General features: G+C 46.9%; 1 protein-coding gene across 1 annotated transcript in view; it reads left to right on the top strand.

Annotated features, from left to right (window-relative positions):
* The window catches only part of ercc8 (excision repair cross-complementation group 8), a 33,446-nt gene that overhangs the window by 2,584 nt on the left and 3,657 nt on the right, over positions 1-27,205 (top strand). Inside the window, exons 5-11 of the mRNA XM_056289394.1 lie at positions 615-696; positions 1,802-1,870; positions 2,163-2,229; positions 2,858-2,961; positions 4,519-4,643; positions 5,587-5,784; positions 25,718-25,807. Coding sequence (XP_056145369.1) covers positions 615-696; positions 1,802-1,870; positions 2,163-2,229; positions 2,858-2,961; positions 4,519-4,643; positions 5,587-5,784; positions 25,718-25,807 — 735 coding nt within the window. The remainder of the gene's footprint in view (positions 1-614; positions 697-1,801; positions 1,871-2,162; positions 2,230-2,857; positions 2,962-4,518; positions 4,644-5,586; positions 5,785-25,717; positions 25,808-27,205) is intronic.

Below are 27,205 nucleotides of genomic sequence, written 5' to 3'. Positions count from 1 at the left end.
CTTTGTGTGGGTTCCCACTGGAACTACCCATGCTTGTGTTGGCACATGCTGGCAGATTGGGTACAGAGAAGCCTCTTGTGTTTGCTGAAGAATTTGCATTGTTAACTGCCAGTGTTGCACTGGTGTATTGCCTCCCATTCTTTATCCTCTGAGCTGCTATGCTGGTCTCCATTTACTGTTATCTTTACCTTATTAAACCCATAAACTACTTAGCTGCAAAAGTTGTGATGAGATGTAATGTAATTCCACAGTAAAGCCTTTGGGAGGTATAATAAATCAATAAAAAAGAAAAACGCATATGCTGCTTGTCATGAGGCCCCAGGTAGAGCAGTCCTGTGTCACAGTATATTCATTCAGTAGACTTTACTGATGGTGAATCAGTTTGCATCTTTAAGTGATGACAGGTTTGGGCTATGTATATTATTGTTTCTTTGTTCTGATTGCATTTTATAATTTATTTTTCAAATTTTTTAATGTCCATTGAGCACATACACACACACACACACACACACACACACACACACACACACACACACACACACATATGGGCACGCTCTCAAACACACACCCTAAAAGGTGACTGATCCTTCTCCATTTCTTTGGTTGCTCTCCAGCCTGCTGAAATCTTCCAGTTTGAAGAAAACATCTACTGCCATCACATGTCCCCGATTGCAAGGAAACACAGCCTCATTGCAGGTTTGCATGCACGTGTGTGTCTTTGAATGTGTGCTAGTTTCTTAGCTCATCAAAATGCACTTGGAAGGACTTCATTGAACTCCCTTGCCAAGTGTTCCAACTCCCCACTGTTGTAAGTGACCTATGAGACAGAACAACATGATGCATGTTAGAGAAAAGTTTATTTTAAATGCAAAGTCTCATTTGTTTGCCTGTCTGGCACCTGGCCATTACTCACAGTACACTCCTCGGACATTGACCCTATCTTATACTCAGATTACAAAGTGGTGGTTGCTTGCTGCTCAGAAACAAATTCTTGTGGAGGAACTCGGTAGGAATCTGAGCACTACCTCACTCTTCACTAAGCCAGACGAACAGGTTACCTGTTCAAATAGGTACATATACACGTACTTACATAGACAAGTTAATGTGTTTTCACTCTCATACACACAAATGTTTGTCTTTTGTCGGCTGTTTCTACCCCACAACCTGTAGCAATCTCTCATTGTCTGCCGTGTTTTGTTTATTTTTTTCTTTCTTTGTTGATTCATCAGAGGAGTTACAGGTGCTTGCCAAATAGGTTACAAACCACACTGCTGATGACTCTCTTTATTTGTATAAGGACAAAGTTGCGGAAGTCTGTTCATGTAAAACAATGGAGGTTCGGGTTTCTAGATTATTTTGGCTCCTTAGTTTGTAATCCGTTTCTCAATTTAATCCCGCATTCTGCTGAATGGCACCATGTTGCTTGCCCTCCTTCTGTGTATGAATGCGAGGTGTGTAAGCTCATGTTTATCAGAAACAAGTATCGGTGAGTTTTCCTATGCACCACACCCTATCTGTGAGAACCCGGGACTCAAGTTTTTCTCCCCCGAAGCACCTCTCCCAAATAAACGTATCAAGAGAAATTGCCCTCAAATTTATTGAGCCAAGTCCTTCAAATAAATCAGTTTTGCAGAATAGTAATGGACAACTGCAAACAGGCCTCTGTAAACTACTACCCCGTGTGCATATTTTAGTAAGTTTCTTACTAAGCTATGTTTCACTTTCCAAAAGATGGCAATCTATATAGCCCAAATTATTTTGTCTAATAATCTTCAACCTCACTTTTTCTGTGTTTTTTCAGTTGGCACCAAAGACCCTAAAATAAAGCTGTGTGACTTGAAGTCTGGTTCATGCATTCACGTTCTTCAAGGTCTGTTTGAGCACAATGCACACATGCTTATGCCCACACCTTTTCTCTCTACTTCCCTCTGTGTTACATACCCACATACACATTAAAGGGTACTGCAAGGAATTCTCACTACTCCCCCTGTTCTGATAAAATGTGACATTTTGCCCCCCACTCTGATACATCCAATACAATATTAACTTGCCAATCTGAGGACCCACCTTTTACTTTGGTCCTCTTCAAAATATTCCCCTGTAAGGCCCTGTAAACATGCACAAAGCTAAAACATAAGGTAAAAATCTATTCTTCATCTCAGGTCACAGAGCGGAGGTCTTGTCTGTACGATGGTCAACCAGGTACGAGCACATCTTGGCCACTGCCAGGTAGGCACTGATAACTACCACCTTCTTGCTACTGTATAGATACAGAATGGAGTATATACACTGTATAGCTGTATTCTATTGTTTATGGCACTCAGGTTCTCTGCCATCTGATCGTATTAGCACTCTGAGTCAAGGATATAATGGCAGCACGTTGGTCCAACACAGCAGCACCGTAGTAACCCACTCCCTGGGAGTGTTATAATAGCATATGGGAGATAGAGTACCCACCTGCTTTATGCTGCATTAGAGCTACTAATTAACCCACTGGGGTCTGTGTGCTGCTGTCCCTTTGGAACATAAGTGATTTTGAAAACAACTGAAAGAGGGGCAGACAGAAGCACATGATACTCAGCTATGGATCAGCTTTTATGGTACCGTGTGTAAACTAATCTTTTGGAAAAAAACATTTTAGCACTGTTATTTTCCATTATATGATGCTCTTTTATCCAGTTTAGTGCCCCTCAGCATGAGCCTGCAGGACTCTATGAACTGTGTACACAAAAAAAAAAATACTCCAAACTGTGATGGTCAACCTTGAGGCTTGTTTTGGGTCATCCAGAAGGCAATATTTGTATGAATTAACCACCAAGGTCATGATTCATTCCCTGCCCGCCCTTTTCTCTCTTAGTGCAGATGGCAGAGTGAGAGTTTGGGATGTGCGTCGAGCATCCGGCTGCCTGTTTACTCTTGACCAGCACAATGGAGAGAACTCAAAAGCCTCATCTGAGGCAGGTACTGTCCTACCTCCTCCCTCCCCCTCTTTGTCTGTTAGCCTTTCTTAATCAGAAGGGGAGTTGGTAGAACTGCTCAAGGTTTTGTTTTTTTTTAACACGTGATCAAGAAGAAAGCTGCGAGGGATACAGGAATAGCATGAGAACAGCAGAGCCTCTATGGGATTTTAACTGTTAGGTTAATGGGCCTTGTTTGGATTCCTCAAGTACCAATTTCTTACCCGGTTATCTGTTTGACCTCCTTTCCTATGATACAGTCCTTTACAGCCAACCCTTTGTATTGTTCCTAAAAAACCCACAATATGGTAATATTCTTATATTGACTGATGCGTTTTGCAGCAAGTCACATTTGCCAGTAGATGTCTACATATTTATTTATATTTTACATTTTAGGCTTGTAGCTGACACTCACTTAGAGTTACTCGCAATAAGTGGGCAGGTGTTCTGCTTAAAACCATTTCCACAGGATATGTGGTTGTTGTTGGGGTTGAGCCTGTTTGTCTCCCTGTCATGGGTTGGTTTCTTTAAAGGAAAATTTCACCTATGGGTGATGAGTAATGTAGTCGATTGAATAAACTCGCTGTGTACTACATTGACAGAGAAATCAGTGTTCTCCTGCTCAGTCTTTTCCACAGCACTTACACATACGGGGATGCATTGCCCATAAGCTTCTGTATCGTTGTCCATAAAATCCTCTTGTGTTGTGGGATGTAATTTCCACCATCGGGTTTCATCACCTCAGTTTCACTGCTGCGCCAAAGATGCAGAAACAGTCTGGAACAACTGCAGGTGTTTTTCATATGCCATCCCTGTTGCAGATAGACAGAGATAAGATTGAAAGTCGGTGAAGTTTCTCTTTAGCTCCTATGTCGCCCTGTTAGCATACAGTGTTATTAATTTGTCACATCATGAGAGCATACATGATCAATACGAAAATGGAAACAAAGTGCACACATATGCTGTACAAGGGATGAAGTATAACAAAGTGCTTCCTTCTTTCAATTGCTCCTAAACCCTTTGCTAAGGTAAAGCCTAGCGTCAGAAATCTTCAGGGCACCAAAACAAAGCAAGGTTTTGTCTTTACAGGAAGGGTCCACAATCTGCACAAATCTGCTTCAAGACTGGCTAAGGAAGACAAACATCCATCGGAAAACCAGTTCATGGCTGAACCAGTTTATCATACTTCATTAGTCTGTCTGAGGACACATGGAGGCAAAGGGCTACAGGCACAGCATGTTTTTATTGCAGAGAATGTGATGCTTAGAGAGTAAGATGCCAGAAGTGATTTAAGTAGAGTGACAGAACAGTTATGACAGGTCCTTACAAAGATGCGAAACAGGGGATAACAAACTTTGGAGGTAATGCTCTTTGGAGTTAAATATTAAAGGATGAAGGATGTGGTGGATTAAAAGTTAAAAGGACAGCCCTGAAATTTTTAAATCTCTCACCTGACATAGAGCAGTTTGTAAAGCCATTTTTTTGTGAATTGACAGCAGAGATATAGTAAAGCTATGTACTTGTATATGTGGATATTTCATCTATATCTGTCTCTAACCAGTAAATACAGCCCACAATGGCAGAGTGAATGGCTTATGCTTTACTGAAGATGGCCTCTACCTCCTCAGCATGGGAACTGATGACCGCATGCGGATGTGGAACAGTGCCACTGGACAAAACACACTGGTAGGTGTGAGGCTATGTAGTTGATGCAAACCTCAATAGTAAATTATGATGCTCTACAGAGATCTACAGATATTTGTATGAAAATAGGTGGGATGACAACACTTGTAAACTTAACCCTTGCTCTTAGCCATCCTAATGTCCTTTACCAACCTTACCCCTACAACAACCTAACCATGGCAATCCACCTCCCCAACTATTTTATTAGTTTTGACCATAGTAAGAGAGAAGAAAGGAAAGGAATGAGTGGAAAGATGAACAGTATAACATGAATTTGAATTCACACCTATGCTGCCTTGAGTAAATGATAGAGTAAGCCAACAGGATGCCAACCTGTAGGAAAACTAAGTTGATAGGCCCAAGTTAACACTGATATGAAAATCTGTCAACTCACTTGGCCCACAATTATTCCGATGCAAAGGAAAAATTTTATCTCCATTGTGTTGCACTATGGTTTAAGTGCAAGGCTTGTCAGGTAATGTAGTTATTTTGCATTCTGGGATTAGAGTATCATTAACCCTATCAATTGGTTGTCTTCAGCCACTCCCACTCCTCATAACCCCTTCTACAGCAACCAAGTTCCACAAAAAGCCAAAGCACAGATACATGGGTCTCTCAGAAAGCAGTGGACACAACCATGTAATTGCTCCTAAGCACTCACACAGTCTTTTATTATAATTTCCTGCTCCATTGCCTGATGCTGCTGTTGCTATGCTTGGCAATTTTCAACAGTTAGTTTATCACATAGGAGGACTAAACACTTAATGGTTAGATGAACTGTCTCTCCCAGGCTAAGGATAAAATTACTCTAGGTGATTTAGTATGAATTCCTTTATAACTACAAAGGGGATATTTTGTGTGGTTGGATCCCATCCTGTTCTATATTATACACTATATGACCTACATGACCATAACTTGAGCACACTCCACACTTTGTTTCCCCAAGGTGAATTATGGGATGGTGTCCAATGAGAGCCGCAAGGGATTGAAGTTTACAGTATCCTGTGGCTGCAGCCCAGAGTTTGTGTTTGTGCCATGTGGGAGCTCAGTGGCAGTTTATATCCTCCATACAGGAGAGCTGGTGACCATGCTCCGTGGCCACTACAACAATGTTGACTGCTGCGAGTTCCACCCAGACTACCAGGTGAGACATATCATAGACCCAGATATGATGCTTTCTTTCTGGCCTTGATTACATTACTTGCACAGGGCCAATATAATAGTCCATCTTGTGTCTGCTGTTTAACATGTTTGTCTTCCTTTTCGTCAGTGTGTCACTTTTCAATTATTTTTTCTTTCCATCATTTGCTGCACCTTTCTACCATTCCTATGTAGGCTACAGACTGCTTTCTGTTTCCGTGTATTTGAGTATTTAACGCTGCCTTTAGATTTGCAGTCATTTCATTTTGGATCTTGGGTAGCACAGGGGCCCAGTGGTTAGCGCTGTCGCCTCACAGCAAGTAGGTCCTGGGTTCGAACCCCAGGGTTGTCCAACCTTGGGGGTCATCCCAGGTCATCCTCTGTGTGGAGTTTACATGTTCTCCCTGTGTCTTCGGTGGTTTTCTCCAGGTGCTCCGGTTTCCCCCACCATTAATTGAAACATGCATGTTAGGGTTTATACACCTGTCTGTGCTCTTGACCAAGGCAATGGGAAAAGAACTGGAGTTGGTCCCCGGGCGCAGCATGAAGGCGGCAGCCCACTGCTCCTAGCTACACAGATCATAGCTAGGATGGGTTAATTTGCAGTACCTGAATTTCTCCAAGGGGATTAATAAAGGAAACTTAAATCTTAAACTTAAATTAAATCTTTAGAATCAGAATCATGTTTATTGGCCATATAGGATTGCAGTACTTAGAATTTGACTCTGGTTTTGTGGCTCTCTCAGTCCTATTTTCTTTTTACTTATCGACGTATTCAAAGGAATAATTGTTTGGATGCCAGTAGAGTTTCCCGATGGCGGAACAAATGTCTGGTAGTGAAACTAGGGACTGTTATCCAGGGAGACTCAGGAATCCACAACAAGATGCCTCCCCCATCATCAGACCTGAACTGCCAAAATTGCTACAACTTGGTGAGAATAACTGCAGAACTCAAGGCAGAGATTCAGCCTCAACCAAAAGCCACAGATCTTTGCAATCTAATAATTCAATCTACGAATGGTGAGTTGTACAATGCCAGAGCTAACTTATCACAACAAGCGATGCCAAGTCCACTTAGCCCAAAACACCATATGCAGACGGATAGATATGAAAACAGCAATCGGTGGCAGATACAAGGTGCCAGGCCGAAAGATTTACACAGAACTAGGTGGCTGGGAGTATCGCAAATGTTTCGAACTGCCCTATCCAACCAGTAACCAATCTTGACAGTGAACCCCCGCAAGCTAACAGGGGCAAAGTGCCCAACAATTAGAGACAGAGAGCACAGAGTTCTTTCAACAAACCCACTAGCTCTATACACTGATGCTCCGCCGTAACTGAAAGGCAGCCCAGCCTACTATTAGTGGGGGAATTTCATCATCAGAAGAGTTGGTGGAAAAGCTGCCGCAACTTGTTGTCTTGATGCCACGGTGTTGGATTTACAAACCCCAATTCCAAAGAAGTTGGGACGTTGTGTAAAATGTAAATAAAAACAGAATACAATGATTTGCAAATCCTTTCCGACCTATATTCAATTGAATACACTACAAAGACAAGATATTTAATGTTCAAACTGATAAAATTTTATTGTTTTTTTGCAAATATTCACTCATTTTGAATTTGATACCTGCAACACGTTCCAAAAAAGCTGGGACAGGGGCATGTTCACCACTGTGTTACATCACCTTTCCTTTTAACAACACTCAATAAGCGTTTGGGAACTGAGGACACTAATTGTTGAAGCTTTGTAGGTGGAATTCTTTCCCATCCTTGCTTGATGTACGACTTCAGTTGCTCAACAGTCCGGGGTCTCCGTTGTCATATTTTGTGCTTCATAATGCGCCACACATTTTCAATGGGAGACGGGTCTGGACTGCAGGCAGGCCAGTCTAGTACCCGCACTCTTTTACTACGAAGCCACGCTGGTGTAACACATGCAGAATGTGGCTTGGCATTGTCTTGCTGAAATAAGCAGGGACGTCCCTGAAAAAGACGTTGCTTGGATGGCAGCATATGTTGCTCCAAAACCTGTATGTACCTTTCAGCATTAATGGTGCCTTACCCATGATGCCATGGGCACTAACACCCCCCATACCATCACAGATGCTGGCTTTTGAACTTTGCACTGATAACAATCTGGATGGTCCTTTTCCTCTTTAGCCCGGAGGTCACGACGTCCATGATTTCCAAAAACAATTTGAAATGTGGACTCGTCAGACCACAGCACACTTTTCCACTTTGTGTCAATCCATCTCAGATGAGCTCGGGCCCAGAGAAGCCGGCGGTGTTTCTGGGTGGTGTTGATATATGGCTTTGGCTTTGCATGGTAGAGTTTTAACTTGCACTTGTAGATGTAGCGACGAACTGTGTTAACTGACGATGGTTTTCCCCAAGTGTTCCTGAGCCCACGTGGTAATATCCTTTACAGAATGATGTCGGTTTTTAATGCAGTGCCACCCGAGGGGTCGAAGGACACGGACATTCAATGTTGGTTTTCGGCTTTGCCGCTTACGTGTGAAATTTCTCCGGATTCTCTGAATCTTTTGATATTATGGACTGGAGATGATGAAATCCCTAAATTCCTTGCAATTATACGTTGAGAAACGTTCTTAAACTGTTGGGACTATTTGGTCACACAGTTGTTCACAAAGTGCTGAACCTCGCCCCATCCTTGCTTGTGAACGACTGAGCCTTTCGGGGATGCTCCTTTTATACCCAGTCACGACACTCCCGTTTCCAGTTAACCTGTTCACCTGTGGAATGTTCCAAACAGGTGTTTTTTGAGCATTCCTCAACTTTCCCAGTCTTTTGTTGCCCCTGTCCCAGCTTCTTGGGAACGTGTTGCAGGCATCAAATTCAAAATGAGTGAATATTTGCAAAAAACAATAAAGTTTATCAGTTTGAACATTACATATCTTGTCTTTGTAGTGTATTCAGTTGAATAATGGTCGAAAAAGGATTTGCAAATCATTGTATTCTGTTTTTATTCACGTTTTACACAACGTCCCAACTTCATTGGAATTGGGGTTTGTAAATAAGAGACTACCAAAACTACTGGCTGATCATCAATCCATAAATCGGCTCATTGTGCATGTTGGGAAAAATGACATTTACAAACATGAATTGGAAAATTAAAAAAATGCATTTCTGGAAGTTTTTAGCACACTGGGGAACCTAAGAATTCAAACCTATATTAGTGGACCAGTCCAAGGCCAAGGGAGCCATATGTTCACACTTACTTGAACTAAACACATGGCTCCTCAACCCCTGCAATGAGAAAGGGCTTCATTATATTGAAAACTTCAACTTAATCTGGGGACATAGAGAACCGTTTGGGCAAGACGGTATCCATCCAATCATTAATGGAGTGAAAGTACTTTCAGACAATCTTTCTTTCTCTGCTGACAACCTTAACAATCCCCCTCCCCCCTGAGAGGCACCACCAAAGGCCAAGCCACAATGTACACTGGCAACTGATAGTGGGCCAACTGCGGAGGCTCCCAGCTGCAGGTGGTCAATGCAGCCCCTGAGCCAGAGCCCTACCCCCTGAATAGAATGGGCATCCAGGACACCCCAAAGGTCCTACCTACTGACCACACAGAGACCCAGCTCCAAGACCACATATCAGTTGCTCCAGGGAATCCCACCCACTAGTCCCTCTCCCCCTTTCTCAAGATAGACTCCCACCCACTGGTTCTTCTCCCCCTTCACACTCTCCCTTGCTCCAGGAGACTCCCATCCACCGGTCCCTCTCCCTGTCCCCCTTCACACTCTCTCCCATTCCAGGAGACTCCCACCCACTGGTCCCTCTCCCTCTGCACTTCCCCCTACACACTCTCCCTCACACCAGGAGACTCCCAACCACTGCTCCCGCTTTCCCTCTCCTTCACACCAGGAGTGTTATGCTCGCGCACCAGAACCCGACCCGTGTGGCGAAACCCAAGACAGACACAGGATGACTTCAAAGTCCAAAAAGGTGGTTTTATTGTGGGAGGGGAATGTATGGTGCAAAAAACGTTCTGTTAGTGGGATGTGTGAATAAACTATGTGTGGTGTCCCGTGGTTTGCGTGTATAACTATGTGTGAGTGTTTTGAGCCTATATGTGGTGCGGTATGTAAATGACCAGGAGGTGTTGAAATAATGTGCGTGCACCTGGCAAGAAAGTCCAGTCCGTGATCCAAGAGGGGTTGTCCGAGGAAGTTCGGGTCCGAGATCTGGGAAGTGGAGTCCAAAAGGAGGGGTCCAGGTAGAGGGACAAGGGGGGAGATCGCAGGAGAGGTCCGGGGAAAAACGTGAAGGTCGCTGGGGACGAGGGGAGCCGTGGAAGTCGCGGAGGGAGAGTCTTGGGAGGAAACAGAGACACGAAGATAAGACACTGGGGAATAAACAGAATGCAAGGAACGCTGGAGGGCTTGTCAGAGCTTTACCGCAGGGTTCAGTACGTCGAAGCCCGGAGGGGTGTTCTGGGAGACTTCTTGTTGAGGGCTGCCTGATTTCCACAGGTGTGCCTGATGGATGATGGCAAACACCTGGTGCAGTGCAGCTCTCGTCTCCTCAGAGCGCGAGCCGAGCGCTCGGATGTTTCCGGCACGTCCGAGCTGGGGGAGTGGCTTGAACGTGCCGGGGAGGCAGCTCGGGGCGGTGTAACCACAACAGGACCCCCCCTCCTACGGGAGACACCGGGCGACCGTCCGATGGCATTGGCCCGATAGAACTCCTCCAGGAGTGCGGGGTCAGCCAGGTAGGACCGGGGAACCCAGCTGCGGTCCTCGGGCTCATAGCCAACCCAGTCCACCAGGTATTGTACCCACGCCCCCGGCGGCGTACGGCGAGCAGCCGGTCAACATCCCAGACCATGTCGCCACCGTCGAGGACCCTGGGGGGTGGAGGAGCGAGACATGGAAGACGGGATGGATCTTGAGTGAGGTAGGGAGATGGAGACGCACCGCCGAAGGGTTGACGATGCGGTCGATGGTGTAGGGACCGACGTAGCGGGGAGCCAGCTTCCGGTTGAGGGTAGGGAGGGGCAGGTCCCGGGCCAGGAGCCATACCCTCTGGCCAGGTCGATAGGCTGGGGCCGGCACTCTCCGCCGGTTGGTGCTGCGCCGGGCCCGCTCTGTAGCTCGCAACATAGCGGCCCGGGCGGTCTTCCAAACGCGCCGACATCGGCGGAGATGGGCCCTTGTGGACGGGACCGCCACCTCCAACTCCTGATGGGGGAACAGAGGGGGTTGATAGCCAAGGGAACACTCAAAGGGGGACAAACCGGTAGCCGAACTCTCCATGGAGTTGAGCGAGTACTCCACCCAGGGCAGGTACTTGGTCCAGGAGGTGGGGTTGCTGGCGGTAACGCAATGCAAAGCCGCCTCCAGGGCTTGATTGGCCCGCTCTGCCTGCCAATTGGTCTGGGGGTGATACCCGGAGGAGAGGCTGACCGTGGCCCCAATCCCCTTACAGAAGGCCTGCCACACCTTAGAAGTGAACTGGGGACCACGGTCAGAGACAATGTCCAGGGGAATCCCATGGGGTTGGACGACGTGGGAGATGAGAAGGTCCGCCATCTCGGCTGCAGAGGGGAGTTTGGTGACGTCAACAAAGTGGACGGCTTTGGAAAACCGGTCGACAATGGTGTCATTGCCTTGGGACACGGGGAGGCCAGTTACAAAGTCCAAGGCAATGTGGGACCAAGGTCGGCCGGGGACAGGAAGGGGGTGCAGGAGACCTGCTGGAGGGCGATGGAGAGCCTTGCTGCGGGCGCAGGTGGTGCAGGCCGCCACGAACTCTCTGGTGTCTGCCTCCATGGTGGGCCACCAGAAACCCCTGTGGATGAAGGCCGCCGTTCGGTGGACACCGGGGTGGCAGGCAAAACGGTTGGAGTGGCCCCACTCCAGCACCTGGGGTCGGACAGAGGGAGGCACAAATAGCCGGTTCCGGGGTCCATTGCCTGGGTGCGCTGGGCCCTTCTCACCACCGATTCGATGGCCCAGGTGACGACACCCACCACCCGGGCCGGGGGAAGGATGGTGTCTGGGGCGTCAGGGGACCCCTCAGGAAACAGACGGGAGAGGGCGTCTGCCCTGACGTTCTTGGTGCCCGGGCGGTAGGTGAGGGTGAAGTTGAACCGGCTGAAGAAGAGAGCCCAGCGCGCCTGCCTGGGGTTGAGCCTCTTAGCCGTCCGCACGTAGGTCAGGTTCTTGTGATCGGACCATACGATGAACGGCTGCCCTGCTCCCTCCAGCCAGTGTCTCCACTCCTCTAGGGCGGCGTGGACCGCCAGCAACTCCCTGTTGCCGATGTCATAGTTCTTCTCCGCAGGACTGAAACGCCGGGAGCAGAAGGCGCACGGGTGGATCTTCTGGTCCTCCTCCGACCGCTGGGAGAGGACGGCTCCGATGCCCGTGTCCGATGCGTCCACCTCCACGATGAACTGCCTGGACGGTCCGGGTGGGCGAGCACCGGAGCCGTTGTGAACAGCCTCTTCAGGGCCGAGAAGGCGGCCTCTGCCTCCGAGGTCCAGGAGAAGGGGTGGAGGTGAGTGCAGTGAGGGGGTCGGCCACACGGCTGAACCCCCTTATGAAGCGCCGGTAGAAGTTTGCAAACCCCAGGAAGCGCTGGAGTTGCATCCTGTTAGTGGGCCGTGCCCACTCCTCCACCGCTCGGGTCTTCCTGGGGTCGGTGCGGACGAGCCCCTTCTCCACGATGTGGCCAAGGAACTCCACGGAGGCGGAGTGGAACACGCACTTCTCGGCTTTCACGAAGAGCTTGTTCTCCAGCAGCCATTGGAGGACCAGGCGGACATGCTGGTGGTGTTCCTCCTCAGTCCTGGAGAACATGAGGCTGTCATCCAGGTACACCACCGCGAACGTGTTCAGCATGTCCCGGAGCACGTCGTTGACCAACGCCTGGAAGACGGCCGGGGCGTTGGTGAGGCCGAAGGGCATAACGAGGTACTCGAAATGCCCTAGGTGGGTGTTGAAGGCCGTCTTCCATTCATCCCCTTCCCGGATGCGCTCCAGGTGGTATGCGCTGCGCAGGTCTAGCTTGGTGAACACCGTGGCGTGAGTGAGTGGCTCGAACGTGGAACTCATAAGGGGGAGTGGATATTTATTTTTCACTGTGATGTCATTTAACATTCGATAATCTATGCAAGGCCTCAGGCTGCCCTCCTTCTTTGCCACAAAAAAGCCCGCTGCCACCGGGGAAGACGAGGGCCTTATGATTCCTGAGGCCAGGGACTCATATAATTGCGCAAAGCCTCCTTCTCCGGGACGCGATATTATGAACCCTACATAGGCCTCGCCAAAATCCCGTTTCTGGCTTTGTCACGTGTGCGCCACCGTAGCAACGCGAAAATATGTTGTTATGGGGCTAGCCCTCATCAAGGAAACGCTGTACACCCACAATTTAACCTGTCTAAGTTATCCACAATCAACATTAACGTTTTTAACTCAATCTTTGCTTGCTCCACGTTTGAGCATAGGATACTTCACCCCTTATCATGACTACAAACAAAACGAGCTCCTATATTGTAGTAATATGACTTTTACAAGTCTTACACATTAGCGCCACCTTCAGCTCTTGCACATTAGCGCCACCCTCAGGAAGATGACATATTTGACTCTGTCGTGATGTACTACTCAATGTAACCTTTTAGCTGGGGTTCATTCTGATTCTTTGTCTCATCAAGCCTCAAATGCATCACAATTATAATACCAATAACGTATCCAAGGAGCAGAGGCAGACCTTGTAACCTAAAATTGTTAGGTTAGTCAACTTAAGGCTATTCTTTCCCTCACAATCATAATTTCAACCCCATGGTTCACTTTTTAGACGATTCATAAGTTCAAATTGAAGGTAGCTAACGTTAGCTTTGCTTCGCACCGAGTTGATAGTTGATTGTTTCCTTAGCAACGCAGCGGAAATCCGGCGTCCGTTCGCGGAAATCCGGCGTCCGTTCGCGAGATTTGGGACAGGGTACGGGATTTTGGCGAGGGCTATGTAGGGTTCATAATATCGCCTCCGGGACGGAGAGGTTATGCAACCGACCGGTGGGAAGGGCGGCCCCGGGAATGAGATCTATGGCACAATCATAGGGACGGTGAGGGGGGAGGGAAAGTGCACTGTCCTTACTAAATACAGGGGCTAAATCATGATAAATGGGAGGAACACCAGTGAGATCCGTGGGAGGAGGCACGGGTCTGAGGCCGCTGGACGGGGAGTGGGCGGAGCGAAGGCAGTTGGCATGACACGCAACGCGCCAACCCAAAATCCGCCCAGGACACCAAGAGATGTAGGGATCGTGCCGTTCCAACCAGTCTTCCTAACACCAGGGGCGCTGTGGGGGCGTGCAAAACCAAAAAACGCATAGCTTCCACGTGATTACCCGAAAGAGTGAGGGTGAGGGAAGCAGTGCTGTGTGTGATCTTACCAAGTGAACGACCATCTAGGGCTTGGGCTGTGAGGGGTGTGTCTAGGGGGATGAGTGGAATGCCGGCCTGCCGGGCCAGCGACATGTCCATCAAACACTCGTCCGCCCCCGAATCCAGGAGTGCACCAATAGACAGTGAGTCGTTACCCCAGGTGAGAGTGACCGGGAAAAGCTGGTTGTGCTCCTTCTTGGGCTGGGGCTGAGGAAGGGTCGTCAGGCTCACTAGGACACCCCTCGCTAGTGAGCCGAGTCTTTTTGGGCGAGTCAGGCAGGCCTTGATGTAGTGGCCCGACCTCCCTCAGTAGAGGCAGAGGTGGTCACGCATCCTCTGCTCCCTAACCTCCAGCGGGAGCCGTGACCGACCCAACTGCATGGGCTCCTCCGGCCTGGATCCAGAAACCACCCAGGGTTGCGAGGGGGGAGTGAGCCCACGGGACGCTGACCCAGGGAAGGCACCGGTAGAACGGATGGGGGTTGGTCTATGGGAGGGGCCAGTGCACGGGGCGCATTCCTGGCGCCGCTCCCGCAGCCGTTCGTCCATCAGGAGGGCGAGGGTGACGAGCTCGTTGAAGGAGGCAGGGCGGTCCCGAACGATGAGATCTTTGATGGGCTCGCTCAGCCCCCTCCTGTATACGCTCTTGAGCGCAGTGTCATCCCACCCACTGTCTGCCGCGAGTATCCTCACCTCCAAGGAATAATCTGCCACTGACCTGGCTCCCTGCTGGATGGAATGGAGGCGGCTGGCAGCGTCCTGCCCGTCAGCTGGGTTGTCGAACACCAGATTAAACTCGCGGCGGAAGGCACCATAGTCCGAGGCGAGCCGCTCGGTATGGCCAACCGCCGCTATGGCCCAGCTGAGGGCTTTGCCGGTGAGGAGGGACATAACAAGGGTTACCTTGGTCTCTCCTGTCCTATACCTGGCTGGCTGGTGTTTGAACAGGAGCTCACACCGACCAAGGAAACCCCTGCACAGCTCGAACTCCCCGACGAAGGCCTTGGGGCAGGGAAGGTTAGGCTCGCACCGGGGGTGCAGTGGGGGTTGACTCGGAGGAGGGGGAACGTCGGGACCAGGAACGGGGAAACCGGAGGCCGAGCTGGGGGCAGAGACCGAGGCCAGAGCAGGGTGGTCGCTCATCCTGGAGACCGCTGTTGAGTGCAGCGATCTGCGCGGAGAGGGCGTCTAACGCGCTCGTCGAGGCCTGGGAGCCGGACTGAAGATCGCTGATCTCTCCGGTGACCTGGGTGAAGGCAGTAGTAAGCTCTGAGTGGAGAGAGACGAGTTGGCAGCTGTGACTTCTTACTACTGCCTCTAGGGGGACGGGGCTCTGGGGCGTCACAGGGACCGTCTGTTCCTTGGGTTTGCTTGGGTCCATAATGGCTTCGACGTTCTGTTGTGCTCACGCACCAGAACCCGACCCGTGTGGCGAAACCCAAGACAGACAGACACAGGATGACTTCAAAGTCCAAAAAGGTGGTTTTATTGTGGGAGGGGAATGTATGGTGCGAAAAACGTTCTGTTAGTGGGGATGTGTGAATACACTATGTTTGGTGTTCCGTGGTTTGCGTGTATAACTATGTGTGAGTGTTTTTAGCCTATATGTGGTGCGGTATGTAAATGACCAGGAGGTGTTGAAATAATGTGCGTGCACCTGGCAAGAAAGTCCAGTCCGTGATCCAAGAGGGGTTGTCCGAGGAAGTCCGGGTCCGAGATCCGGGAAGTCGAGTCCGAAAGGAGGGGTCCAGGTAGAGGGACAAGGGGGGAGATCGCAGGAGAGGTCCGGGGAAAAACGTGAAGGTCGCTGGGGACGAGGGGAGCCGTGGAAGTCGCGGAGGGAGAGTCTTGGGAGGAAACAGAGACACGAAGATAAGACACTGGGGAATAAACAGAATGCAAGGAACGCTGGAGGGCTTGTCAGAACTTTACCGCAGGGTTCAGTACGTCGAAGCCCGGAGGGGTGTTCTGGGAGACTTCTTGTAGAGGGCTGCCTGATTGCCGCAGGTGTGCCTGATGGATGATGGCAAACACCTGGTGCAGCGCAGCTCTCGTCTCCTCAGAGCGTGAGCCGAGCGCTCGGATGTTTCCGGCACGTCCGAGCTGGGGGAGTGGCTTGAACGTGCCGGGGAGGCAGCTCGGGGCGGTGTTACCACAACAAGGAGGTTCCTACCCACAGGTCCCTCTCCCCCTCCCCCCTCACACTCTTCCAATCTCCTTCCTCTCTGCTTCTGGATTTCACAAAGGAGATGGTGGATCGAGTGGCTGCTGTGCATTCATCAACATCACTGGTATGCTCTGGGTCTCCGCAGAAGTAGCACCGGTGTGCACATATCTATTCAGAACAACTGGGTGCCCAGGTCAACTGAATCTCTCCCCACATCAGTTGTTATCTGTATTAGAAAGTTCAAAGCCCAATTAGCGCACAGCAGTAGCATTGCCAGAAATTTGCTGGTGGGTGGGCGTACATGAAACTAGGTGGGAAAATTAAGTTTCTCTAATAGGCCTATGTGTATATATACATAATAACTACAATGTAGCCTTTGTGCAAGTACATAGTTGTTGTATCCAGGGGACACTTTTATGACTGTGCTCATAAACCAATAAATTACTCAGACACAGAGCTACAATCAACGTCGGTCTTTACTCGGAGCCTTCAATGAACTTTTTTAAAACAAACATCCGGGTTCCGAGCATGCATTGCTCACACACCTACGGCAAGTAGTGTAGGACAAAAACATAACAATAGTTACATGATATTACCACGTGTATTTTGTGATCGCCAGTTTTGTAATTACACAAGCCAATGTTTAGTACAATATGAATTATATATGTATACTATACTTGTATAGTTACAATAGCGTTACTATGTTTATACACAGGTATTAGACACTTACAAGTAGCCTACACAAGAACAAGAACATATTATTGCCTACCGTTGTTGTCAAAATCACAGCACAAGACAACGTGGCTTGGTGTTGAACACTGAAATAATTTCATCATAATCCAATGATTCGGTCAGTTCTCTTTCGATTGAGAGCAGTGACAAATTGTTCAGGTGGCCTGTGAGCACTGACGCCCTGTTGCTCGTTTTGGTCCGACTGACAGTCGAGAAAAGACGTTCTACTGTGCAGCTCGTAATGGGCAGAGTGATGATGGCTCGAAGGAGACTGTTCATGTTGGGAAATATGCCTTTAGGACAGCTGTCAAGAACCTCGATAAGGGATGGATAGGAACGACCCTCGCTTACCTTTCGGTTAAGCTGGTGTAAAAAAACAGTCAGTTCTGTATCCTCCACAGAAATACCATAATGTGTGCAGGGTGGCTGTATCACTGTCATTTGACCAAATGAGTCCGATCGGGGCAGACAGGCAGCGGAGGCCTTCATTATCCCATATGAGTCGTTCTGAAAACTGCTGTTGAGCTCTGGAAGTTGTCGGTCCAATATCTCGTTCCATAATGCCCGTAGATCAGAGTCGCTCCTAATAGATGCTGCTCTCCCCAGTGTAGATGTAACGTGCGCATCCCCAAACCTGGCTGGCAGTTTTCTGTTTCGGGAAATGGTGACATCTCAGTGGTAGATTTACAGTTTGGCCATTAACTCCTCAGTAAGCTTGATGACTTTATCGAAATCACCGGTAGAATTGTCTCTGAAAGCACCGAAACTGTCTGTAAGGCCTTCAATAAGATCAATGCAATCTGTGATTGACAGAGAGGGGGACTGTCATCCTTTGGTAGGAAAATCACTGTTGTCAAATAACTTGGAAAACGTGACTAATAAGAACACAAATTTTTTGATTTGCATTTGTTGTAGGAGAGACTCTGCGTCAACTTTAGTCTGACCTGTGCTATCAGCGAATTCAGCGAGAGTTTCCAATATTGCATTAAACAGAGTTAAAACTTTATGCACTGAGCCAGACTTTGAGCTCCATCTGGTGTCAGTGGGCCTCTCCAGTTCGAGACACGGTCTGTGTGGGTGCAGTTGCTTTTGAATTTCTAAAAATCTGGCGTGCCGGTTCGTTCCAGTCATGAAATGATACAGACTGTTCAAAATTTCAAAAAAAAGTGGCCACGCTAGGAGATGCCTTCGACGCCGTACAAAGCACAAGGTTTAAGCGGTCTGAGTTACAATGTACATGGATTGCTTTGGGGAAAGTTTCCTTCAAATTGTCTGAACCCCACCTCGACTACCAGACATAACCGTGGCCCCATCAACACTGAGTCCAACACAAAAGGCAGGGTCTAGTTCTAGTGCTGTCAACACCTCCAAAATCTTTTCAGAGATCCCATTCGCCGTCATGTCCCCGGTTGCAACAAACCCGACTGCTCTCTCTTTCAATGCACCCTTGTAAAGATATCTTACGCAAACAGCAACTAGTTCTTGTTTAGACAAATCTTTACAATCGTCCGCCAAAATGGCAAAATATGTGTCCGGTTGTTGGTGTAGCTCTGCTTTAATCTTTCTGAGAAGGAGCGACGCAGCCGTTTCCAGCAGTTCATTCTAGATATCAGGGCTCATGAGAGTCGCATTTTTTTGGGAGCTCATCTAGTAGTCGCTTTTTAATCTCGGGATCATAACTGCATATGAATTTGAAAATTTCAAGAAAGTTGCCCTTATTAAGAGTTTCCTCGTTCTCGCGGTGGCCACGTAATGGTATGTCCTGCTTGGCACACAAAAGCACAATGTCCATTATTACTTTGTTGTGTACTCGATTCCTTTCAATAAAGGACACATTGGCTGCATGTGCGTCCCTATTGAGCTGATTAAGGATATTTCCTCGTCCTGACTGGTGGCTTTCTCTGAAGGCCTTGGCTTTGACCACTGCAGAAGAATGTGCTTTGCCAGCTTCATGTTTAGAACATAACTGGCTCATGTGTCTCCAGTCATTGAAACCAGTCTTAATGAACCTATCCTCCATGCCCGCATTGGGGAAATGGCAGCATGGTTGGCCAAACACAGCATTTATCGATATGCTATACTCCATCCATTTAAATCTTTTATACCATCGACAGGAAAAACTTCTGTCCCAGTTGTCTGTTCTTGTAGCAGGGAATGTTCGCAGCCTAGGCTGAGAAGCTGGCTCATCTACGCAGATAGGTCTTTGGGGGCGAGTGGAGCAGTGGCACCTGTGTCGGTAAATTCCAGTGCGTGGGCTGGGGCCATGACTGCTGGTAGTGGAGGGGGAGAAGGCACGGTTGTTCTGGATTCGGTGGCAGAAGCATGCTTGACGACTTGAGGCGTGTCCTCCTCTTCTAAAGTACATCATGGTCTTTTGAAAAAAATTGAATAGAGAGCTTTGTTTGGCCATTTTAACGTAGGCTATTCTACTTAAGCTAGTTAGCTAGCTACCAAATGATACTCACGCACACACAGCACTTCAGCAGCACTTTGGAATCTCGCAGCTACGCAGACACAAGCACGTGCCTTGCAACGTGATAAGATGATTGGGTGGGAGTGGGGTCATAAAATACCTAATTAAATATTGATATATTTATGAAATATATGGAGGCTGGTGAATAATTTTAATATAAAGTTGTTGTTTTTTTTATTTTTTTATTACATTAAAAAGGAAACTGATTGAAACTGACCAAACTGATAGGGTGGGCGGTGGTTCCAAGTGGGTGGCGGCTGCCCACCCACACCCACCCGTGGCTACGCAGTTAGCACACAGGGCAAATTCATCCAACCTACTAGGCAATCTGGTTAGCCAGTTCAATTGCATCTCTCACCGCTGTTACACTGATGACATGCAGCTGTATTTATCAGTTAAGCCAAGTGCTGTGGGTAATATTGGTACCCTTCATGACTGCTTGGCTGCCATTAAGGAATGGATGACACTCCATTTACTTCAGCTCAATTCAGACAAAACTGAGGTTCTCCTTATTGGTCCTAATAAGTTTGTCTCAGAAAAGAAACCTTGTATCGGCCCTCTGGCCACCAATGTTAAACCCCCCTCAAGAAATTTGGGTGTACTCTTTGACCCAGGGGTCATCAACCTGTCCGTACACGGACAAACGTGTCCATGGCAAGACTTGTATGTGTCTGTGGCAAAAAAAAAAAAAAAAAATTGAGAAAAAAGGTTTATTTTTTTCCCATGATGATATAAATTGTGAATATTTAGACAAGAAAATGATTGCAATCTAATGTTTTCTGAGACTAATAAATTAATTTGGCCATTGTACAACAGTAACCTAGGTTGCATCACGTTAACAGTTGGGATGACATGCGCATTAATATGTAAAACTCATGCAGTTGCGCGCATTCTCCCACTGTGAGTCAGGTCGATTGCTAGCTAGCCTAATGTTACAGCCCCCGAAAATGACCAAACGCACTTATAATCCTTTGTGGGGGAAAGACTTTTTTGTTTTTTGAGAGGTGGTGGGTTGATGGAGTGGTGGTCAGACAATGAAACGGCTAAAGTTCTGTTTACCGCCTCTGTATCTGCTAACCATCTGAAGGAAGCCAGGTTCACTGAGCTGAATCTTGAAGTGTCTGACGACATTTGGAATGAAGGCTTGACTAGAATCCAAACGTGCTTGATCAATGTCAGATATAAACTGATCCAATTCAAAGTCATCCATAGACTCCACTATGGATGACTTGAGGTGTTTGTGTTCTTCTCGTTGGGCCTGAGTGCTTCTGGGCACGAGAAGAACACAAACACCTGAGGGGAGCTTTAAAAACCTGCGGCTACCCGGTTGGACCTTTGTGAAAACTGCAACACGTTCCAAGAAGACCAACCAGGTAAGCGACGAGGAGAAAAGGAACAGAAGGAAGAGCACAGTCATCCCATATGTTTCTGGGGTCTCCAAGAAACTCAGGAGAATTTTCAACAAACACTGCATCCCGGTATACTTCAAACCCAGCAACACACTCCGACAAAGACTGGTTCATCCCAAAGACCGTGTACCACACACCTGGAAAAGCAATCTGGTGTATGCCGTACAATGCAATGAGGATTGCATTGACCTATGCATAGCAGAAACCAAACAACCACTACACAAAAATGGCCAACACAGAAGGCCAAACTCCTCAGGACAAGACTCAGGAGTCTAGCTACACCTAAAGGAGAAGACACACTCCTTCGAGGACAGCAACGTACACATTTTGGACAGAGAAGATAGATGGTTTGAAAGAGGGGTGAAGGGAGCCATCTATGCGAAACTGGAAAAACCATCCCTCAACAGAGGAGGAGGTCTGCGACACCACCTATCTCCCACTTACAATGCCGTCCTTTCATCTCTACCCTGGAGACTCAAGAAGCCTAGACTCCAAGAACAACAGTCGGTCACTAACGGCTTCAACAACTCTCACGACCACTGAACAATGAAGTCGAAACTAACACCCCCAATGACCGTCGCTGCTAAACAAATGCAAATCAATAGCTCTGATGGCGACGGGCCCGGCCAAACATTGGTACACAAAAGAGCCACACATATCTATGGCTCTGTTAGCGACGGGCGTTGGTAAACATCGGGACACAAAGAGCCATGGACATCTATAGTAGCTCTGACAACGACTCCAAGAGGATAAATTCTGAGTCTCATCATCAGCCAGTCAGACTAGCTTGGTCTAGTCAGAAAGGCACGAACTGAGGAAGCCTCTTGGATGAGAGGCGAAACATCTTCACAGATATATACCAAGTCCAGTTGCAGTTGATTCAACTCCTTTGGATAACCATGACCTGGGCATTCACAGACACTTTCAATTTTGTATTCTTTAAACTTTGTTTTATTCTGTACACACAACATCACTGCATGTCTGTTCATCTTGGGAGAGAGATCTATCCTTTGTTGCTCTCCCTGAGGTTTCTTCCTCTTTTTTTTCTCCCTTTTAAAGGGTTTATTTAGGGAGTTGTTCCTTATCCGATGTGAGGGTCTAAGGACAGGATGTGTTAGATTTATTGACAATGTTAAGCGTTCATTTGAATGACAGCCCACGGAAAGAAACTGTTTTTATATCTGGTTGTTTTGGGGTACAGTGCTCTGTAGCACCTGCCAGAGGGGAGGAGTTGGAACAGGTTGTGACCAGGGTGTGATGGGTCTGCAGTGACATTGCCTGCCCGTTTCCTGAGTCTGGGGGTGTATAAGTCCGGAATGGAGGGCAGGTTGGCACCAATGATTTTCTCAGCAGACTTAACTGTTCGTTGTTGTCTCTCCCTGTCCTGTTTGGTGGCTGATCCAAACCAGACAGTGATGGATGTACAGCGGACAGACTGGATTATTGTAGTGTAGAACTGAATCAGCAGTTCCTGAGGCAGGTTGAATTTCTTGAGCTGGCAGAGAAAGTGCATTCTCTGCTTGGCCTTTTTGATGTTTGTGTCTATGTTGGATGCCCACCTTAGGTCCCGGGAGATTGTGGAACCCAGAAATCTATAGGTTTTCACTGTAGACACTGCTGTTGAGTATGGTGGGGAGGGGTTAGTGGTGGGCGACTCCTCCTGAAGTCCACATTTTTAATATATCTTATTAATCCATATAATTTTGTTATCCTGTTTCAATGTTATATCCTCTCTCTGATGTGTGACTGAGTTTTTTTCTTGCCCCTTCTCCTGTGTATGTGAATGGTGTGATGTGAGTCTCCCCTGTGTGCATGTGTAATCTGTCCTCCTGCCGGGTCTACATGGCGATGGTGGCTGCATGGCTCAGGTCCTGGGCTGTTCCGGTGGCCTCTGGACACTGCTTGGCATCCGCCTAATCATATTCTTCATATATCTTCTTATTCCATTATAATTCTGTCATCCTCTTTCAATTTTGTATTCTTTAAATTGTGTTTTATTCTGTACACACAACATCACTGCACGTGTGTTCATCTTGGGAGAGAGAGCTATCCTTTGTTGCTCTCCCTGAGGTTTCTTCCTCTTTTTTTCTCCCTGTTAAAGGGTTTATTTAGGGAGTTGTTCCTTACCCGATGTGAAGGTCTAAGGACAGGATGTTGTATTGCTGTAAAGCCCCCTGAGACAAATTTGTGATATTGGGCTATACAAATAAAATTGACTTGAAATGACTTGACTTAACAAATACCCCATCACAGATACGTACATTCAGAGCTACTATCAGCTACAAAATCTAGTGAGTTTGCACTGTTTTTCACAGAAAAAATTACAAACATTATATTGGCCGTTGGCAACTCCATCACTAAATGCTGATCGAGTATTTATGTTAGGATTTAGTCCCAATGACTATAAAATTCTTGAAGAAACCGTACAGTATCTAAAACCTTCCACCTGTTGTCTTGACCCTATACCCAATAGCATGTTTACAAATGTTTTTAGTTGTCCCTTCATATATCGTAACCTTCTTAAAATAATGGCCTAAGTCATATTTTCAAGTTTAAAAAAAAAAACAGAATGAACTGAAACTGAAACAACATTTGTCAGTTTATTCTGGCAGGGAAGGAGCCTGAGCTGGTGCGAGAGGTGGAGCGGCACCAACTAGACACAGAATAAACTGAAACCGAAACAAAATTTGTCACTTTATTCTGTTTTTTGAAAAACTTGAAAATAGGACTTAGGCCATTGTTTTAAGAAGGTGACGATATGGAGGAATTAGGGCAATTTCTGTTTGGCCACAGCTTTCTTTTTTCCTCTTGAAATGTTGTGGTCTCCTTATGACGGCTGCCAGAAGTGTGCATTTGCCCTAGTACTCTCAAATGAGCCACTTTCTCCATAGAGCTTACTTAGCAAATACTTTCCAGGTTATATTGAGTGATTGTAAATGCAAATATAGGCAGGCCCATCATTGTACAGTAGTGAAAGCAGGCGCCTATAGTTTGTCTGCTTGTGTGACTCATTCCAGATAAGATGTACCTTATTATGAGGTTGTGTGGAATGAGTTTGCTGAACAGTGGGGAGAACCTCAACCACTTTATTTGTCTGGCACCATAACATTCCAGTACAGATACTGGTCATTTTAATGACCACATTATCTGTAACACACTCGGTATCTCATCCTCAGAAATTTACATGAGCTCATACTGTTTTTAGGAGGACATGATAGTCCTTTAGAATGGAAGCTTAAATTCATTTACTGTCCCTGAATTTTGACTGTTTTCTACCTATTTATCAAGCTTTAAATGAGTAGATAAAAACATAGACTTCAGATATTTACATTAGCCTGCCAATGTTGAGATAGTCAATAGGTAAACTAGACTGAGGTCATATTGGCCGCCAAATTGGGTGCCACAGCTGAACTATCCATATCATAGCGGACACTAGCTGCAAGGACAAAAGCAGATACAGGGTAATGTGGGGGAAGATTATTGAGTCTCGGCTGCAGTTAACCCGTGCATAGTGTTGATTGAGTCCACTAAGACAGGGTTGTTGAGCCCTCTTAGGGTGTCATGGGCCCAGATCATTGAAACTTTAGTGAAGAGAGGCGTCCACATAGTATATAAACATTTGTCAGATTACAGTGGCACCATGCTTATAAGTAACAACTAAATACTGACAGATAAAAGCTGTACATTACTTATACTTCATGTTACCCTGTTTTTTGTTTTTACATTTATTTTCCCCCCTTTTTCTCCCCAATTGTATCTGGCCAATTACCCCACTCTTCTGAGCCATCCCCGGTCACTGCTCCAACCCCTCTGCCAACCTGGGGAGGGCTGCAGACAACCACATGCCTCCTCCGATACATGTGGAGTCGCCAGCTGCTTCTTTTCACCGGACAGTGAGAAGTTTCGCCAGGGGGACGTAGCATGTGGGAGGATCACGCTATTCCCCCCAGTTCCCCCTCCCCCCTGAACAGGTGCCCTGACTGACCAGAGGAGGCACTAGTGCAGCGACCAGGACACATACCTACATCCGGCTTCCCACCTGCAGACACGGCCAATTGTGTCTGTAGGGACGCCCGACCAAGCCGGAGGTAACATGGGGATTCAAACCGCTTATCCCCGTGTTGGTAGGCAACGGAATAGACCGCTACGCTACTACGCTACCCAGATGCAATGTTCCCTTGTTTAACCTATTACCCATATAGTTTCTGCTCTGGTTCCCCTCTCTTTAAAGTACAGTAATATTTCAGTTGAGAGAAACTTGATTAGTAATGTAGTATCTGGAGGTTATGGCTGCCAAAAAAGAAGTTACTGGGACATGCATCATGTAAACTGTCCTGTGCTCTAGTTATTAGCAAACTTTTTTTCTAAGAATGCAGCCTGACGGCTTATAATTCAAGAGGTTTATTGGGAAGGGCACGCTGTCCCTGACACATTTTGCCCCTGGTGTTTTGCTACATTGTAGATGATATAGAGAGGCTAAATAACTTCTATCACACAGTGAAATGCTTCCCAGAGGTACACGTGATGATTTTAATTATATTACATTCTCACTGTTAAATCTATATTGCTGTCTGGTGATGATCTCATTGAGTTAGAGATTCCACCAGGTGAAGGCTGTGTTACAGCATCAACTCATATTTTATGTATTCGTTGGCTTTGCTAACCAGACTATCAAGATTTGAAATTTAACACCAATTAATCTCTTATGACTCATTGCTTATTTTTCTCTGTTTAGGAGCTGTACAGTGGAGGTAAAGACTGTAACATCCTGGCTTGGGTCCCTGTCCTCCGAGCCCCGGACATAGAGGAGAAAGGAGACTCAAAGGTATATGCTCGCTCTCTCTCTCTCTCTCTCTCTCTCTCTCTCTCTCTCTCTCTCTCTCTCTCTCTCTGTGTGTGTATACATATATAGTATATATGTGTGTGTGTGTATGTATGTACTGTCTATTAAAGAATTTACTTGAATCACTGGATTATTTTGCTCCTTATTTGTTGAGCACTTTCCCTACCGTTGAGTGTTTCTTTTAACAAAGTTTGGAGGTAAGATATTGCTAGAATTGAAATCCAACATGCTTTCTTCAAATCACAGTTTAGCTATCATATCACATTACATCATATCATAACATGATAGAGAAAGCTGTGATGTCAGCAGTTAATCTCAGTGTGCAAAACATCTGGGCTCTTATTTGAAGGAAAGACTCCCACTTGATGGAGATCTTGGTCGGGTTACGTTTTTAGCTCACAGCAAGGTTTAATGCACATCTGTGAGATCATTCTTCTTTGAGTTTGTGCACACAGCAGAAATCAGATCACAGATGTGCTGTGACTCATGAGGAGTTTAGATTTCAACATTCGTACGTATCACAGAAACCCAGTCCACAGGAACAGTCACCTCTACTCAGCCATACCATGCTGCATTCCAGTGATGCTGATGAAATTACATATACAGACAGTCACCTCACCTTTCCTTTTCCAGTTTTACCAGTTTGTGTATTCAGTAGATTAACTTGGTAATGATTGACTGTTTGCTAAAATTTTCCAAGTCTCACTTCCAGTAGTTACCATTACCATGTCTGAAAAACATCAAGATGAGCTCCACTACTATTATGGATTAAACTTGAGTATCACATCAACACAGCAAATAGACTAAAGCGACTGTTGCTGACTTAGCTTTGAGTAGATTTAAGTGTACCTGTTGATGGTCCCTTTGTTAAGTTGAAAGTATGGCATTCCTCAGTTTATTCATACAAAAGGATGTCTGAAGCTCTGATTTGGGCTTGGGGAAGTAAATTAAAATACGTTGCCATTGTCATTTGGGAAAACATGAACCTGTTTTACATTTTCCCCAACAGCACCTCTTCATCCTTTCCTTGTCGTTAAGGTCTAACATTATGTGTCATACATTGGATCAAAGCTGCTCTCTGTCGCTATCTATGGGGTGTCAGACCAGTATTGGAGCTCAATGTTGGAGGAAGTAGAGACGGTTGCTAATCACTGATTGGTGGATTGCTATGTCAATCGTTATTTGTCAGACAGTTCATTGACATTAGTATATTAGTGTGACATTAGCTAGACAGAGGGACTGAGCTGGGAAGGATGTGCAGCAGGTTAGGGTGGTCAAGGATAGAGATGGATATGTGCTTGCAAGTGAGGAGAGTGTGCTGAGAAGGTGGAAGGAGTACTTTGAGGGGCTGATGAATGAAGAAAATGAGCGAGAGAGAAG

The sequence above is a fragment of the Lampris incognitus genome, chromosome 1 (assembly GCF_029633865.1).
Source record: "Lampris incognitus isolate fLamInc1 chromosome 1, fLamInc1.hap2, whole genome shotgun sequence".
NCBI classification, from domain to species: domain Eukaryota; kingdom Metazoa; phylum Chordata; class Actinopteri; order Lampriformes; family Lampridae; genus Lampris; species Lampris incognitus.
Note: the sequence above shows the minus strand (reverse complement) of the source record. Positions and strands in the feature narration are given on the sequence as shown.